This window comes from Macaca fascicularis, chromosome 4, assembly GCF_037993035.2.
Source record: "Macaca fascicularis isolate 582-1 chromosome 4, T2T-MFA8v1.1".
NCBI lineage: Eukaryota > Metazoa > Chordata > Mammalia > Primates > Cercopithecidae > Macaca > Macaca fascicularis.
The window spans coordinates 148,056,345-148,075,475 of record NC_088378.1 but is presented as its reverse complement, the minus strand read 5'-3'; the positions used below and the strand labels follow the sequence as shown (position 1 = coordinate 148,075,475).

General features: G+C 41.2%; 1 protein-coding gene across 39 annotated transcripts in view; it reads right to left on the bottom strand.

Moving 5' to 3' along the window:
- RIPOR2 (RHO family interacting cell polarization regulator 2) overlaps positions 1–19,131 on the bottom strand; it is a 240,215-nt gene that overhangs the window by 45,912 nt on the left and 175,172 nt on the right. For 34 of the 39 annotated variants that reach the window (XR_012434162.1, XR_012434161.1, XR_012434163.1 and 31 more), the window contains exons 2-8: positions 18,312–18,438; positions 16,265–16,420; positions 15,501–15,579; positions 13,509–13,532; positions 11,718–11,771; positions 7,912–8,061; positions 3,542–3,605 (exon numbers count right to left, since the gene is read on the bottom strand). Coding sequence is in view for 35 of the 39 variants with exons in the window: in XM_074038759.1 (XP_073894860.1) it covers positions 3,542–3,605; positions 7,912–8,061; positions 11,718–11,771; positions 13,509–13,532; positions 15,501–15,579; positions 16,265–16,420; positions 18,312–18,438 (654 nt within the window). In the remaining 4 variants the exon portion in view is untranslated. The remainder of the gene's footprint in view (positions 1–3,541; positions 3,606–7,911; positions 8,062–11,717; positions 11,772–13,508; positions 13,533–15,500; positions 15,580–16,264; positions 16,421–18,311; positions 18,439–19,131) is intronic. The other 5 variants (XM_074038764.1, XM_045390578.3, XM_074038763.1 and 2 more) reach the window with 1 other exon arrangement.

Sequence of the window (19,131 nt, the reverse complement as noted above, 5' to 3'; positions counted from 1 at the left end):
ACATATTACTGATCTAATACCTCTTCCACAGCCTCGTTTGGAGGGTGTTACAGCAGCTGCCTACTCTTGCCTGCCTTCCTTTGCTCAGACACCATTCTGCCAGAACACTCTCCATCATTTCTCCCTTCACACTTCCTACTTTAAGACAACCAACCAAGTAGCTATACAGTCAGGAGCTCCTATTACAGGCCTTACTGATTTATTGACTAGGCATAAATAATGCAAGTTTACTAGCTCAGTGGTGGTTCTTCCTTCTTAGGAATGTTGATCTGCCCTGGAAACTGTAAGGACCAGCAGAGACTGGATATATACACTGCCTGGAACTTCATTTGAACCAAGTAATAATTTGGAGAACTAGTTTGCTCTAAGGAACTACATCTCTTTACCTCCATCCTGTTTGATAGTTTGCAGATTAAGTGCTCTCCGTTCGGCCTGGCATTCATGGATTTTTATAATCAACACCCAACTAATTCTCCATAGCTCTTCTCCCGACAAGCACGTCAGCCACACCGGTCTACTTGTCACCTCTGAACAGGCTTTCCTCTGTTTGGTGAATGCTATTCTGGTGCTGTTCACCATATATTACACTGGGAAGCCTTCCTCTTTCCTGCTCCCCTCCCCACCTGGAGAGGTGAGTGGCAACCTTTTCCTCCTCTCCCCTCCTGCTTCTGTAGCAAACTGGGTCACACTGTTGTTCAGGTGGTCATTCATTCCATTGGATGAGAATGCACAGCCTCATATGTCCCTTTTCTCTGGTAGACCATGTGGAACTCAAGGCCAGGGACCAGTCATCAGAATGCAGTCTAGTGCCTAGCCAATAGCAGGCACTTGGTAAGTACTTGCTCTATTCTCTTTAACATCACTACCCCAAAAAGTTGTTGTCTAGTGTTGAGGGTGGGGCAAAAGGGAAGTGAGGAAGGGTGTGGTGCAAGGAAGTTGGGGGTTGCTGGGTCTGAGAGTATTATGACATACTCTCAGTTTGTCAATATGTATGTTGGAAGTAGTTTTTACCAGAATGAATAACAGATGAGAAAGCAGCTGATTGCAAAGACAATAGGATTTCTTGGCAGCATGAGAAGGTTTCCCTTTCTCTTTATGGAGGAAGAGAAAGATTTCCATGGGGGCGTTTACCCTTGAAAGGCTTCACAGATGTAGTTTCTGAATTTGCATGTTAGATGAGGACAGTGGAGGAGACAGGAGTCTATCAATGAGGAAGGAGATTCCGTTTCAGGCCTGAAAAACCCCATGGAAGAAACCAAGTGTTCAGGTAGACTCTCAGGAAGATCAGGCAGGAGAGCAAGAACAACAGAGAGAGGGGGAGACGGAGGAGTGGGAGCCACAGCAAGTTCATCAGCCCATCAGGGCTGTGATGTAGCGGGGTGGCCAGTTCCCCAGTAGGTGGCAGGGACTCCAGCATCATCCCCTCACTGACCACCAAGCCTGAAGCTCCAGATCTGGTCCAAGGGTGGTCCCTTTCCTCCCATCCCACTCCCAGGGTGCGTGCCTCTGTGCTAGGTTGAAGAGGATCTGCCCATAAGGGAGACCATTCTTTGAGCAATGGTTTATGTTGTCTGCTCAGCTCTGAACTTCCCTCATAACATGGAGTTAGAGGTGGGAATGCATTAGGAACAAAGAACCCTGGAATTCAGTTTCTTGTCTGACTCCAATTTATGTGTGACTCCTGGGACAAGTCATTTAGCCTCTCTAGGTCCCTATTTCCCATATGTAAAATCAGGAAATTACCATCCCACAAAAATAGATGCATTTGTTAATACTGAATATCAGAAATAGGAGAAATACAGTACGTATTAATATTAGCAGCGATAGGCGATGTGCATGATTTGCATTACCGTTAGGCTGCGAGACTCTGCGACTGTGCTAGTCTGTGTGGGTGGCGTCTGAGTGTTGGGGGAAGTAGAGGGAAGGTTCTCTGCTAAACACTGATTCAGGGCAGTTGTTTTCCAGGATCGATCAGGCTGCTGATAGAATCATCCTCAAAGTTAAAATAAAAATTCCAGGGCCCAGTGTGGGACTATGGACCTGAGTGATTTTGGAACCACTGACTCAAGTGAGGACCCAAAAATGTAGAGAATGGACCTAAAAAATGGAAAAAAGCACAGATGCCAGACTCAGTAGCAAAGCAAGTGTTGAAATTTAACACTGAATATTAAACTGATTCCCTACCAGGTCTGCCGGAAGAGAAGCATGCAGCCATTTGGGAAGCTGAGGGTCAAGGTCATTTTTATTCCAGGTATTCTCAGACAGGCTCTCACATGTCAGTGCCTAGTGCTTGACAGAATAATTTCCCTCCTGAGTTAGATGATTCATTGGAAAATGAAGCCCTCCTGTCGAGCCCTTTCAAAAAAAGTCTCCTTTCTTTACTCCCTTAATTGCAGAAAGTAGAAAGAGGGTGATTAAATCCCCATTAGCAACCCAGGGATCAAGCTGCTAAGAAACCTCAGAATTGCATAAGCACCAGCCCTCTTCGCTGCAGTCAAATGGGCCAAAACTCGGAAGAGAAATTGACTTGCTGTGATGGCCGCTCATTTGACAGCCATGCTTGGCCACTGAGCCGTAAATCTGACAACACCTGAGCAATGCTCTGTTTTCTAAAATCAGACTTCGTTTTTGTTCTGAAGATGCTGTGGTATAACTCAATCATGTGTCTAGTTTGGACCTTTCTGGAATAAATACCAGAAAGGCACTGGGAGGGGAAAAATTCTCTGTGGGTTTAACACCAAAATTTATAAAATTTCATAGTTAGTTTGTTAGAAACATGGGGAGCTAAAGGAAGAATTTAAACATCACCACAAAGAAGCCAACAGACAAGCTAGAATGTGGGACATTCCGTACAATAGTTTCTACAGCAAGTCAAGGGTAGAAAAAAAAGCGGGTGGAGGGGGGGAGAGGTTTGTTTTGGATTAAAGGAAGTCTAAAAGATATACCTAACAACCAGTTGTAATGCATGGACCTTGTTTGGATCCTAATTTGAACTAATCAAATGTACAAGGCATTTTTGAGACAATGGGGGAAATTTGATAATGGAATGGGTTAATAACCAAGGCTTATTATTTTTGTTAGCTGTGAAAATGTGACAGTACTTGGCATTGTGGTTATGTAAGATGACAACCCCATGCTTTAAGAGATGCATACTGAAGTGTATAGCCGCAGACTGACATATCTGGGTTTTATTTCATCAAAGGACTTCTCTTTTATCAAAGGAAAAACAAAAGCAAAGAGATGGAGCAAACGTGGCAAAATCTTGCTAATTATTACATCTAGGTGATGGGTTTATGGGGGGTTCATTATAATGTTCTCTCCACTTCTGTGTATGTTTGAGATTCTGTCATAATATTTTTGTGTGTGTAGGTAAGCCTCAGCATGAGAAGCATCAGTAAACTATCAAAAGTGGGGAGGGTTGAGAGTGGGTGGCACTGCGTCTTTGCAAGGAAAATAAAAATAGCATGGGCTCTCAAACTTTAAGGAGCTCTGCGCTGTGCAGAGATGGCTCCTTATTCTCTCTAAACAGGGAAAAGAATACCTTTCATCTTGATGGAGAATTCTCCCAGCAGATTCTCTAGCTCCGCTTCAATGGTGCACATATTCTGCAAAGAGGACAGGAGATGAGCATGAGAACTGGCCTTTCACCCAACAGCTCAAAGCACACGACATTTTAACAGGAGCATGACTGCATGAACAACAAGAAGCATTTACCCTTTTGCCCAACACAGCACAGCCTATGAAACATTGTTGACGAAATGTTTGATCTGAGTCTAAGCCCACCTTGTAGTGTACAGGAAATTTAGGGCATAGAAGAGCAAGTCAGATTATATCAAAAATAGACAAATTCAGAATGTGGGGTAGACTATAGGAATTAGCATGCATTCTACAAAAAGGCAGTATCATAATTTCTAGATAAAGAGACTAGACAAACATAATCACCAAATGTAACATCTTAACCTTGATTACATTCTGATTTGAAAGTAAATCAATCAAAACAGTTATAAAAGACATTATTGATCCAAATAGGGAAAACTTGAAAATGGACAATATGTTATATAATTCTATAGGATGAAGGTCAATTTTCTTACTTGTGGTAGTGGTATGTGGTTATGTAGGAAATGTAGATAGGTTATTACAAGTAAGAGATCCCTGACTTGATTTAGCCATTGTATTACATATTTCAGTGTATACATACTTCAAAACATCATGTTGTACACCATAAATATGTAACAGGTTTTACTTGCGAATTACAAATAAATTTTAAAAAGAGATCCAGATTAAAATATTTATGGGGTGAAATGTCATGATGTCTATCACTTACTGTCAAATGACTTGAGGGGGATGGAGGGGGGATTTGATCATATGAGACAGAGGGAAAGCAAATATGGCCAAGTATTACCGATTGGTAAATCTAGATAAAGGTGTATGGTGTTCAATGTACTAGTCTTTCCATTTTTCTATAGGTTTGAAATTTTTCTGAATAAAAATGTGGGACCAAAAGAGCACAAGAGTTGAATTCTGCTCGAATGAGTAAGGCAAACTTCCTGCTGCAATGCCACAGCACCCCAAAAATAATTTTTGGGTCTGACAGTGGTCCTCTCTTTGATGTTGAAGGAACAGGATAGAGAGAAGGAGTAACACCATCTGCACGTGTGGTTAGATACATAACTACCCTCACCCTACTTCCTCAATACCTGAGGACCTAAATAGAACAACTGCAGTTAGAAATGAAAAGGGAAAGTGCTGCGGCCACGGCAGTCCCAGGGAGGCCCTTCTGTTGCTTGACCTTCTGCCGCATGTAAGGCTTCCCAGTGTAAGCCTTACAATCTGGATGCTGCTGCTGCTATGCTAAGCAGCCGTCTCCATTGAAGCTTGATGCAGGGTGATGTCTGCAGGCTTCTTCCTCAGTTGCCAGCCTCCCACAAGGCTAGGGGTTCGAGGGTGACCTCACTGACAAAAGCATGGCCAGCTTGATTAGTGCAGGCTGATATTGCTTCCATTTGAATTCTGTATGCTGAGGAACTCAGCCTAGAGGCTCTGATTCTTCTATGTTTCTTTGTTCTGCTCCAAATGATCACTCTCATGGGATGCAAAGAGAATGGCTTTGCTTTTTCCCTTGTAAGCTCTCACTATGTGAACTAGCTAGCAAGGTTGGGGAAAACTTTCTGAAGTCTGAGCTCTGTGTAGCTTGAAAGCCTTGAAAACAAAGCCTCAGTATTATAAACCAATTTACTTCCTCAGAGTATTGGGCACCTCTGTGAAGAAACAGTTTCTGGAAATATCAACTACGCTATCACGCATGTCAGGATTGCTACCAGTATCTCTGAAAAACTTGAGAGCAGCTAGGTTAATACTTGAGGACAAGTCTTAATTCCGCCCCACCCCTACCCCCCGGCACCCCTCCACCCCCGCAACCACTGATGAACATTGCTGCACATGCAAATGCACCTGAGCCACCTTGACCGCGTTGTTAAATCCTCATTTTAAACCCTCATCATAACAAAATCCTGGCTTTTGTGGTTATGTGAGGATATACTTCTTTCTTGTCTTTTTGCTTTTTTGTTTTTTTAAGATAGAGTCTGGCTGTGTCACCCAGGCTGGAGTATACTGGCTCCATCTCAGCTCACTGCAACCTCCGCCTCCCAGGTTCAAGCGATCCTCTTGCCTCAGCCTCCTGAGTAACTGGGATTTCAGGGCACACCACCACACCTGGCTAATTTTTGTATTTTTAGTAGAGACGGGATTCTGCTATGTTGGCCAGGCTGGTCTTGAACTCCTGACCTCAAGTGATCCTCCCACCTTGGCCTCCCAAAGTGCTGGGATTATAGGTATAAGCCACTGCACCCGGCCGTGAGGATATAAAACCACCTGACACCAAATGTGGTATGAGGCTACAGAAGTCCTGGACTTCTTTCTTCTCTAAGGCAGTTTAAATTGCACTCTATGTCTTTGAATTTGTGAGCAAGGTCATGATGCCATGCCCTGACACTTCATCAAGGGTGGCTCTGTCTGAAATGACCTGCAAATATGCCAACACAGACAGTCCCTGCATGCTGCTGGTCAGTTATCAGCATTTGTCCTATAAACATCCTCTATAATTGGAAACGGTTCTCCTGATTTCAGAGATCTGCAGAAATGGGGTCTCATGAACTAAGATTGCTTCTAGGCCAGGAATTTTCAATCTGCAGGTCTATAAAGTAGGATAGGGGAGGGTAGGAAGAGTCAGATCTTCATTGTCACTAACATTTAACTGAAATTAAACATGTTTAGGGATGATGAAGGTAGAAAACGAGCCACAGCAGTATTAGCCATACCTGTGACTTTGACACTGATAGAAATCACATACATGTTCATGTCCCATCATTTATTGCAGATAACTTTTTAAAAAATCATTTATACTTTTCATTACTTTGACGTTTCAGTAGTTATTAGAGCCACTACTAGATCTTATAATTTGATGTATTAATAAAGCAGCAGCATAGAACTATGTCACACATTGGGCTTTTGAAATATTTTGAAAACTGTACTGATGATATTGAAATAACTATATTTCAATATATTTTCTTCTTTTCAATTCCTATGTATTTTATTTTATGCATTTAAAAAACATTATTCTAGGCCAGGCTCGGTGGCTCATGCCTGTAATCCCAGCACTTTGGGAGGCTGAGGCGGGCGGACCACCTGAGGTCAGGAGTTCGAGACCAGCCTGGCCAACATATAGTAAAACCCCATCTCTACTAAAAATACAAAAATTAACCAGGTGTGATGGCACACGCCTGTAGTCCCAGCTACTTGGGAAGCTGAGGCAGGAGAGCTAGCTGGGAAGCTGAGGCAGGAGAATCACTTGAACCTGGGAGGCAGAGGTTGCAGTGAACCAAGATCGCACCATTGCACTCCAGCCTGTGCGACAGAGCAAGACTCCATCTCTCAAAAATAAATAAATGAATGAATAAATAAATAAATAAATAAATAATTCTAAAGGAGGAAGTTAGGTAAAGAAGCCCTGCTTTAAGTGAAATAAAGAGACAAACTTGGTTTAGACAAGAGGCAACGTGGGAGTGTACACACAAAGGGATCCTACTGACAGTCATTCAAGCTGTCCCTCTGATTCCAGGGCTGAGACAGATGCTCAGCTCTGGGAATTGTCCAACAGACCCTCTACAGGCTGATGACTTCATTCATGAAATCTGATCTCTGAACAAAGACTCATGGGATAGTGAGGAGTGCTGCTTTAATAATTTAGTCATTTCATCAAAGACATTGGTATTAGGTGATCCCAGGAGGAGTGACCTCTCTACCTCTTCCAGAGAGCTGGAAACCAGGAAAGCACACTTGTGTTCACGGTTCTTAATCTTGGCTCCTTTATGATAAAAATTTCTCACAATAAAAAAAAACATGGTAGGCAGAGTGTTACTGATATCCAACACTGACATCCAGTGTAGCTATCTGAACCATAGGGTCTGCTCCTCTTCCAGGGATAAAACTCGGCTCGATTTACACTAGAATATTTAGAAGTGTGTTTCAAGGACACAAATCAGGGCAATGTGGCTTACACATTCATTTTATTTTACTTTAGAGATGCGGTCTCACTCTGTCACCCAGGCTGGAGTGCAGTGGTGCGATTGTAACTCACTGCAGCCTCGAACTCCTGGGGTCAAGCAATGCTCTTGCCTCAGCCTCTTGAGTAACTAGGACTATAGGCATGTGCCACCACTCCCAGCTTATTCATTCATTTTAAGCAATTCCACCGATTGCCTTTCTTGCATACTTTTGAGGCTAACAGTGGAACCTCTTTCTAGAGGGTGGAATGAGGTTGTGGGTTGCTGTTTGCCTTGTTCTTGGCAATTACCAACAATTCACACCAGGCCAGATGGGATTCGGCAACTTAAGCAGGTTAGTGGGTTATACCTCTGTGTACTCCTTGTAGCTCCGATTGATCTCTGACAGACTCTCCCGGGCAGCTTTGCTGGCAGGGGATGTTGCAAAGGCTTGCTTCATTTTGCTGGCACCATCCTGGAGGCGTCGCTGGATACAATAAGCTTCATAGAGTTCATCTACCTGCCAGAATCAAAACAGGAAACAGAAATAAATGTCAGGCTTGAAAGAAAATACATAGATCATTGTTACATGATTAACGTACTTTATATTTCTGACCTCTACAAAGAGAATCCTGTAGAAGTATTATCCTTTTAGATAGGGACCGATCACTTTTATTTTAGCCACTGTGATACATTTTGTCTCAAAACAGATTTTGCTCTAATCCTGTTTTCAAATTATGCAAAAGGGAAACGCCTCTCTTGCATTGTTTGAGGCCATCATTGGAATTGTTTAAAATGACTCCTAGGTGACTTTGTGGGTCCATGGGTGGACTGTAAGTACTAAATAAGAAAGATGAGAGCCTTCTGTAAGTATTAAATTATTAAATAAGTATTAAATAATAAAAATAAGTAAGTATTAAATAAGACTGTAAGTATTAAATAAGGAAGATGAGAGTCTTCTGTTTATAGAACAAACACTGAAAGAGTTTATACAATTTCATACCAAGGTGAAAACTTTGTAGTATCCTAGGCTAATATCACTTTAAGAGGTAGTGTCACAATATTAGGATTTGTAATCCTGATAATTACATATCCGGATTTAGTATTTCATAAGGTAACTTGGGGATATATAGTGAAGATAATTTTTGTGAAGATAATTTTTGTAAAGTCTTGGCTCAACTGTAAACAGAAAAAGTTATTCTTAAAATTAGGGTAAAACACAATTGTCAAAATATATCAAACTGAACACTTAAGAACTGAACTCTTTTTCATGTAAATTATATGACAATTACAAAAAAAAATGGAAGCAATATAAATGAACTTTTCTTTTGCTACACATCTACACTTATGCTTCTAAATAATAATAATATACCCTTTTCAAATGACTATTGATTTTATACTCATATAAGCCTGATAATCAGCTAATTCTTCTAAGGAGGTGATTCTCAATCAACCCAAGGCAATTTTGACCCCCAGGGGTCTACTGGCATCTAGTGGGTAGAGGCCAGGCCTGCTGCTAAACATCCTATATGCAGAGGACAGCTCCTGCAGAAGAGAATTATCTGCAAATGCCAGCAGTGCTAGGGTTGAAAAAAATGTTTTTTTTTTTTTTTAGATGAGGTCTTGCTATGTTGCTCAGGCTGGTTTCTAACTGCTGGGCTCAAGTGATCCTCTTGTCTCAACCTCTCAAGTAGCTGAGACTACAGGTGCACATCACTGTGCTTAGCTGGAAAAAAAAAAAAAAACCTGTTCTAAAGTTATTCCTAATGATATTTATCTCTACAAGTCTGGTACTATCTTTAATTGACTGCAGTTAACTACAATAATTTTGAGACGGATAACAAACAACAATACCATCAGGCATTGTCAAATGCAAATAAAACCTATTGCTTTGGGGAGGCATACTTACCTAGCACTGTTTGAATTTTCAGTTCAGTATGAACTTTGTTTCTTCAAAAAGGAAGCTTAACTATAGATCCAGAAGGTGGAGATGCATATACTAGATTTCAGAGTTTAAGAGTCCCCTTTTGTTCTGAAGGCAAACTTTTGGCTGCTTACTAAAAAGCATTACTATAACCTGTCTGAGGAGTACAATTTTCCATAATTGCTTTCTCTACACAGATATCAATGACACTTAGCTTAGAATGCAAACATTAAGAGACTAAAAATTATTCTCTTGATTAAAGGATTCTTTGTTGCTATTTACTTCAACAATGCACTCAACTCCACTGAGAAGAATGATGAAACTGAAAAGAATCATCTTTAATCTTCAGGGTCAATGGATTTATCTCTGATTAAGAGGGAGATATAAGACTCAAGGAGTGTCCTATCTGCTGATGACATCTTTTGTTTGATTGGCATAGAGTGTGGTTTCCATACTTTAAAGCTAAGCCTCATCTGGTGAGCTTGTTAAAATGCTGATGCCCAGGCCCCACTCTGAGGTGCTGATTCCGTAGGTTAGGGCTGGGCCAGGAATCTGAAATTTTAAGTAAACATTGCAAATTGTTCTGATGTGGGAGATCCCCACAAAACTTTTAGAAACCCAAGTGCTAATATCTCTTCCAATGCAGGTCAGGCTATGTCACCCATGTGGTCTTTTGGGGGAACTGCCCCTGCAACCCTTTTCCCTACTAGTGGGTATGCCAAAGTTTCTGAGCTTGTTATCCTTTCAATAAGGAGACAGTGCTCACAGGACCATCGGTATAGCCATAATGACTTAATCTATTACTTTGTGTAGCGAGAAAGTTTATTCTTTGTTTTTGCTTAAATATCAACCTATCCTAGCCAAATAGAATTAAACTTTTGGATGAAGTATACCTATGTAGTCACTTTAGCAGAAAGCCATTTGTAGGCAAGCATTTATCTTACCTATGAGTCAGCAATGGCTCATTAAATAAACTGATTAATTGAATCATTCAATTACATATCATTTGTTAGGCATCTGGATATAAGATGTTGCAAACAGAAAGAGTACCATTGACCTTTGAAAACCATTAGGATTGTTCTATCTAACGAGCATGGATACAACATTGATAAATATACCCTTACTTCATACTGATAGTTTTCTTGCTGTTTTTTGAATTAAACAATAATAGGTCAAAGCTTGCCTGCCACATAAATACCTTCTGATGGATGTCATTGTTTTATTTATTGAGTTTAGCAGAAATAGGAGCAATTTCAGATTTGCCTAGGTAGTAAATATCTTTCAAAGCAAGAATGTACAAAGGTAGTAGCATATACATGTGTATTCACACATACAAATCGTCCTAGAATTTTAAATGGGAAAGGATTCTTAGGATCATGGAGATCAAATCTGTGCACCTCCCCAGCGCCACTTCACAGAGCAGAAAGCCAAGATTCACACAGATGACATAGCAAGTGAGTATGTGGCAGAGCTGGGACTAGAACCTAGGGCTTCTGACTCTTAGAGAGATCTGCTAAAATTCCCAGGCTTCCCACTTGGAAGAGAGGCTGATGGATATAGACAAACAGGAATTGGTAATTGTGTGATTTAGCTGCCTCTAAAGGTAGATGTTTTCTAGCTGGCACCAGTAACTCCTGACAGTGCCCAGAACAAGGGGGTGATAGCCTCATTGTACCACCAGTGAACTATAGGGTTCAGGGCTGAGTGTGTGGGACACTGGCAAGCTAGTGCACATCCAGGGCAGAGGGGATAACACGGCACCTGAAAACCATGCTATATGAGGGAGAGTGGAAAGAACCAAGGGCTTGAGAGAGATTGAGGGAGGCGCTGAGACAGCGATCTTTTGGTAGTTATAAGACCTTCATGAAGAAGTTTATGGGGTACCAAGTGTTATGTGGAACCAGAGTGTAAAGTCAGGCAAACATGAAGTTTTTTGTAGGGCTAGTTTGATTGATAGTTTAAGCACACTACACTGAGGCTGGAAGTCCTCCACCGGGCACTGTGCCTGTTACTTAGCACTTAATAAATGTTTGTGGAACTGAGGTAGAGCCAAAACTGTGCCGGGTCATCAGGCCTTCCATTCTTATTGTTCCTCCATCTTTAGTGCCCATTTGAGGACTTAATTGCTAGTCAGCTTGAGAGTCAATTGGATAGGAAGTTCTCCATGCACTAGATACTACGATCAGACCAAAGGTGTACTTGATTAGCAATAGAACTGAAAAACAGGCAACGAGAACAGGAACTTCAATTACCTTACTAATGTGAAACTCCAGGCGTCTCATGTATCTTTCAATTGTTTTAATTTGCTGGAATTAAAAGAAGTTTGAAAAAGTACAGTCATTTATAGTTCATTTGACTCAGGCTTGTGAGAATATCTTTATTATATCATACTCAAAAGTACTAGAAAATCCAATATATTTCTCCTTTCCTTCCCCTTTCCTCCTATCTTTGATGCTATTTTAGAGATTCACTAATACCAATTTGGATTTTTTTTTTTGAGACAAAGTTTCATTCTTGTTGCCCAGGCTAGAGCATAATGGCGCGATCTCGGCTCACCACAACCTCTGCCTCCTGGGTTCAAGCGATTCTCCTGCCTCAGCCTCTTGAGTAGCTGGCATTACAGGCACCCGCCACCACACCTGCCTAATTTTTGTATATTTAGTAGAGACGGGGTTTCTCCATGTTGACCAGGCAGGTCTTGAACTTCTGACCTCAGGTGATCCACCCACCTTAGCCTCCCAAAGTGCTGAGATTACAGACATGAGCCACTGTGCCTGGCCCTGGAAATTTATTTTTGTAATATTGAATAAATATTCTGAGATGTGAACTTGAATTAGTTATCGGAATCCTTGTGTTTAACAAGGAGAAAGGCCAATCCGATGGAAGTCATTAGGTTCTGACAGAATAGTATCATATGGGAGTATATTTAAATTTCTTCATAATAATATATTTTATCTTCTAAGATTGTTTTTTTTTCCCATTCACATTTTAGTGTCTCTGAAATTGGGGTGCATTTTACAATTGCTACTGGCAGACGGCTGTCTGTACAAGCTCAAAGATAATCATAGTTGTTCATGTGTCATCTCTTTGAGTTGTAATTATTATATGCATTTAATTTAATCGCCTTTTAAAATGTCTTCAAAAAGAATACACTATGATTCAGCATTGAAATAAAATTATTGTGCACATAGGAAGGCATGGAGCAGCATCATATATAAATTTTTTAAAAAAGAAAGAAAAAAATCTGTGTCTAAATAGACCTAACAGTTTTCTTGATAACTATAAAATACAAATTTTAGGTGAAATGAAACAACTGTCAGATTTTAACTGGAATCCTTTTTTTCTCTTCATGGCACATGAAATAATGGTTCATTTTCTAATCAACGATGACTTAGATGTGATGAAGTATAGTAATTTATATTCAGAGACAACACAGGTAAAGGCCTCCAAACGCTTGGGAAGTTCTTAAACTTATCAAAACACAAACTTATCAAAACACTACAACCCAGTGGCATTTTTATGGACGTGACCTTAAACACTTTATTTAATCTATAGATCACAGTACTTGTATTATCCTCATTAGACAAGAGTATGCATTTTTCCAGGATTCGAAAAACTATCAGTTCTCTAGGATTTTACTGTCCCTAACAAGGTCTGCCATTGACTTCTCAAGGATGCAGAGTTCTAGTTTATATTTTGAGACAGGGTTTTGCTCTCTCACCCAGGCTCCTGGAGTGCAGTGGGTGCAATCATGGCTCACTGCAGCCTTGACCTCCTGGCTTCAGGTGATCCTCCCACCTCAGCCTCCTGGGTAGCTGGGACCACAGGCACACACCACCATGCCTGGATAATGTTTTATATTTCATTTTTTGGTAGAGATGGGATTTTGCCACATTGCCCAGGCAGGTCTCTAACTCCTAGGCTCAAGCAATCCACCCACCTCGGCCTCCCAAAGTGCTGGGATTACAGGTGTGAGCCACCGCGCCCAGCAAGGATGCAGAATTTTTTTCTTATTAGCACCCCAACACAGAATGGCAACTTACCTTGTCTAGTTCATACAGCACACCCTACAATAAAAAAAGGAATATCTGCATTTAAACATCATCCTCCAAAAGGTTACCCATCTTAACAGAATGATTTAGCACACATTTCCACATTATCTGTGGAAATAATAATCAGCTCTACAAAATTCGACTGGATATTTTACATTTGCTTTAAAAGAATAAAACCTTGGGTTATTTTAAATACCAGTAAGAGTACATTTAAGAGCTGACATTTATTTACACTCTGTTTCTAGCATTGCATGCAGTCCTCCCTGCCCCTTGCGATCTTTAAAGTTTTCACTTGCTTTGAGCTCTCCTATCCTACCTATTGAGGGGCATAGAAATTCACGGTCATTAAAAAAAATTTAAAATAAATGGTATGAATATAAAACATAGCAGTGGCGTATGTGTTAAAAAATACTTGCCTCGCTGTCTAAGCAAATAAAATTGATATTTAAGAAGAGTTCTCTTTTTTTTTTTTTGAGACAGAGTTTCGCTCTTGTTGCCCAGGCTGGAGTGCAGTGGCGTGATCTCGGCTCACCACAACCTCCGCCTCTCTGGTTCAAGTGATTCTCCCACCTCAGCCTCTTGAGTAGCTGGGATTACAGTGCCTGCCACCATGCCCAGCTAATTTTTGTATTTTTAGTAGAGACAGGGTCTCGCCATGTTGGCCAGGCTGGTCTTGAATTCCTGACCTCGGGTGATCCACCCACCTCGGCCTCCCAAAGTGCTGGGGATTACAGGCGTGAGTCACCACGCCCGGCCTTAAGAAGAGTCCCTGAGACTGTGATAAGCTTTTCTCAAATTGTTTTTAAAGCCAGCTCATTTCCTGTGTGCTCACAGTATCATAGTATAATCAGTGCACTATCCTTGTATCCTCCAATTGAAGGATTTTTAAGGAACAGGAGGTCTTGGCAGAAGCCCCTGCGTTTGTTCACCGTTGTTTTCCAGGAGGGACATTTGCAGCCACTGAGGATAGTCAAGGGCATTCACCAGCTCTGAAAGCCCTGACACAAGGGGTTCCACACAGATGCAGGCAATTTATATCCTAACATCAGTAGAACATAAAAATTGTTAACATTGATAAAGCCTTGAATCTCTAAGCCTTTGAAAAGGACAACAGTATACATTTGAGCACATTTCCTACAAAAGAAAAAGATAGCAGCTATGAGTGTCTAGTTGCACCCCCTAGGAATACGTTGAGTTTTCTTGGGCTGATTTCTTGAAACAGTAAGGTATAATATCTAGAGCTGAACAAAACCATTTAAAATAGTGTAGACATTAGAACCACCTCTTCAATCACACAAGTCCTCACAGATTCATTAGAATAGAAGAAATTTGCAACATAACGTGTACTTGATCTGGTCTAAGAACTCTAACTTCTCATAGTGGTTACACCTTTCAGCCTCTTTTCCCTCCCTGATTTTACTGATTATATTTTAAAAAATTGGAGACAAAGTAAAAGTTCTAGATTCCAAATTCTTTATATTAATTTTTTATATTTTTAAAAAACAGAGACAGGGTCTCACTTTATTGCCCAGGCTGGGCTCGAACTCCTGGCCTCAAGCGTTCCTCCCACCTTGGCTTCCCAAAGTGTTGGGATAACAGGCATAAGCTACTGTGCCTGGACCCAAATTCTGTATGTACTAACAATATGCTAGGAAAACTTCAACTTCTCATTTTGTTATATTATTTGGGAGGGTGGTAGAGAACATTAAAATTTTTTTTCCTGATTATAAAGTTTCATGAAGATAGACATTTAAAAAATGATCTCATAAACATGCTTGGAAAATATTGAAAAGTATTAAGTAGAACACATTAAGAAGAAAACATACCCTTCTTTTTCCTTCTAAGACATACTGGGGGATGCAGATAGTACTCTGCCCCTTGGATCTCCTCTTCTTAAACATTCCTCCCCAGCCCCATCGAGTAAAATAAGGTATTTGGCTAAAAAGAACAGTGTTAACATCCTAATGACTGGATAGTACCTACCAGGCGAGAGTTTCTTTTCATATCTTTTAACTGAGCTGTCAACTTGTCCAGCTCCGTCTGGTGAACCTCCAGATATTCACTGCAAAGATAAGACAAGATGTAATTGTAATCTCTGCGCCTGTTAAGTGGAATCTGGTGCTGTTGCTGACTTTTCCTTCTCAAAGGGGATTAAGAATTGAACCTTGCTCTGTAGTTGGGGAGGAGGCTTTGTATTTTCCCAATCTTTCAACATTTGGAAAGCTCTAGCAGTGGCACTGGATACTATCCAGCTGGGAAAGTAGAAAAGGAGAAAAAGGCTGAAAGTCGAGAAAAGAAAAACCAATGTGGGAGGCAAGGGGCAAGATGTCTGCAGAGTCAGCCCTGGCTCTGGCCTCACAGAATTCTATCTAGTCAAATAGAACAAATAGTGAATGTCCCACTGCACAGTAAGGAAGTCTTATTCTGGGTTCACAATCCCTGTAAGATATCAGGGAGGTTTCAGAACCCTCCTTCAGCAATCTCTAGAATGGATATGTCTGTCCATCATTGTTTAAGTGAAACTCAATACTGCACAGGGTTCCAGGTCTCCATCAATGTTATGAATATGATGTGGAATACCAACATATTTCCCATCTTTGGGACTTACGTCAGGCTTCCCTAATTGTGGTGCAAGAATAAAATACGTCCTACCAAAACATACATCTAAAAAATGATCTCATAAGACCAGCTTTTCTCTGACCCCTTGGGTCTTTCCTTAAAGTACATTATCAGGTTCAAGTTCTTACTCAAGTCCATTTTTCAAGGCCCTGTAGACTTCTTCCACCCTTTTAGGCTGAGGCTCTTTGGGGGGATTGTTGTTTTTGTGGCCTAAATTATGCATTTTCTTCAGTTTGGCCTGAGGCTTCTTGAGAGCGGAGGAATTTTCAATGAAGGAGTTACACCTATGGAAAGAAAAAAAGAACAGAAGAAATTGTGAGGATTGGGCTTCCAAAAGGATTTGACCAAAGAAAAATGTCTTCTATTATTTACTTATTTGTTTTAGAGACAGTCTTCCTCTGTCATCCAGGCTGGAGTGTGGTAGTGTGATCATAGCTCACTGCAGCCTTGAACTCCCGGGCTCATGAGCTCAAGCGATCCTCAGCCTCCCAAGTAGCATGTACCACCACACCCAGCTGAATAGTTTGTTGTTGTTTTTAAAGAGAGGGGGTCTCACTTTGGTGTCCAGGGTAAAGTGCAGTGGTGTGATCATAGCTCACTGCAGCCTTGAACTCCTGGGCTTGAGTGATCCTCCTGCCTCAGCCTCCCGAGGAACTGGGACCACAGGCATGCACCAGCATGCCTGGCTAATTATTATTATTATTATTTTTTTGTAGAGATAGAATCTGGCTTCAGGCAATCCTCCTGCTGTGGCCTCTGTTTTTAAAAACTTTTTTTTTTGTAGAGATGGGGTCTTGCTATGTTGCCCAGACTGGTCTTGATCTCTTGGCTTCCAGCAATCTCCAGCATTAGACTCTCAAAGTACTGGGATTACAGGCATGAGCCACTGCGCCTGACCAATAAATGTCTTTGTAATCATCTTGTGTTCACATTAGTGTCCTTTGCAGAAGGTAATGTTCCCAGATCTGAGCCATCCTGCATTTAGTTTCTTAGTATTAGATTTGTTAACTGCTGAAACCAGAAAGCTTTGTTGGGCAGAGGCTACCTAGAGTCAAAGTCTGGCTTCAGGGAATGTGTATTCTGAGTGAAAATGTATTGCTTTTCTAAAACATCATAGGAAGTTAAGGGCAAAGAGCTCCAGGTGGACATAATGAACAGGCAGAACGATATAATCTAACTAAAAAAATACATGTACTATGCAATTTTAGGTACAAGTGTCTATGAAATTCAACGAGGATGTGAATAAATCCTTTTCGATAAGGGACCATAAGCATGACAAATAGCTAATTCTATATGACATTAAAATACATGTAGCTTTTTTTTAAGCTTTATTTTTAGGAAGTAAATTACTGACTAGGTATAACTTATAAAATTTCAACATCTCTAGTAGTGTCAGGGATACAGCTTGAAGCGGTAAGATGGATATCTGATAACTTAAAACCAGAGTACCGATCTGATTAGGAGATGCAGAGGCTAGACCACTCACTGACCCAGTTATCAGCAGGAAAGCTGAGATCTCCGAGGCCGGAAGCTGCCTACTGCACCCCTCCCAGGTTAGTTATTCGTTATAATCCCCGCCATCACCGTGTGTACAACTGGGACAATACAGGTCAAACAAAGCACATGGGGACCCTCAGAGGGCAAAGACTTTTATGACAACAGAAAAACTGAAGATAAACTTGGTTACATGTTGCTTATTCACTATCTGTTCTTTCTTTCTTGAGTTCCCCTAAGTCCTGGTTCAGATGAGAGGAGATTCACAAAACTAGAAAGACTCACTTTGGCAACCCTGTCTGAATGACACCTGCTCCCCAGAGTCAATCTGCAGAGGCATAGTCATTATCCACTGCACGACTTCATAGCACACATAGTCTCCAAAGTCTGAGTGCAATGGAAAATGCGCTTCAAAAAGGGGTGGAAGTAGGGGTAGTGAGAGGTCTATCACTGGTTTGTCCTAAATCCTTAGCCATCATCCTTGCAGGAGGAATTCTAAATGATAGAAAATAAACTATAGCACTTAATTTTTGGTACATCCTTTCCATAAAAAAGATTAAAATAGTGGGTGCGGGCGCAGGGGGAGGCTGATGAGGCCGAATGCACACAGAGCCTCTTCACAACATCAAAGTTCACTTCCTTGGCAAGCTGCACCCTGGGAGAGAACCACACAGTACTTGCCTGGATCGCCTTTCCTGGAGGCCGCTGAAACCCGCAAAGGACTGGCTTCTAATGATCCCATTGGGCCCTCCAGGCGAAAAAGACTGGGATCCTACCAACATGATTTCCGGGAGTCTGGTCGGTAGTCCTAGAAGACAGTGGAAAGATCATGACAATTTACAGGCAGGTTCAGACAGAAGATGCACTAAGCTTGTCAATAATGATAAAGGCTGTAAAGTAAGCCATGAGACTGTTAAGTGCTGTGAGGTTCTTTATTATGGAGTGTCCTGAAGACAAAGGGCTCAACTCTCAAAAGAATAAAAAAGATACCTATCTACCTAGATGAAAATAAATATAGCCGGGGCACAGCAGCTCACGCCTGTAATCCCAGCACTTTGGGAGGCCGAGGCGGGTGGATCACCTGAGGTCAGGAGTTCAAGACCAGCCTGGCCAACCTGGTGAAACCCCGTCTCTACTAAAAATACAAAATTAGCCGGGCGTGGTGGCACATGCCTGTAATCCTAACTACTCGGGAGGCTGAGGCAGGAGAATGGCTTGAACCCGGAAGGCGAAGGTTGCGGTGAGCCGAGATCGCCCTACTACACTCCAGCCTGGGCAAAAAGAGCAAAACTCTGTCTAAAAAAAAAAAAAGTAAATATAAATTATACAAAACTACAAAACTGCCCATCACTCTAGGTTTCCTTCAAGATTTTTTTTTTAAACAAGGTTCAACCACACCCTCAAAAACATGAAAACTGTTGCAACATTAACCTCCATTCGACAATAAAAACACACAAATAGGCCAAGTCAAAGTTTCAGATAAATCATGCATCAAACTGAA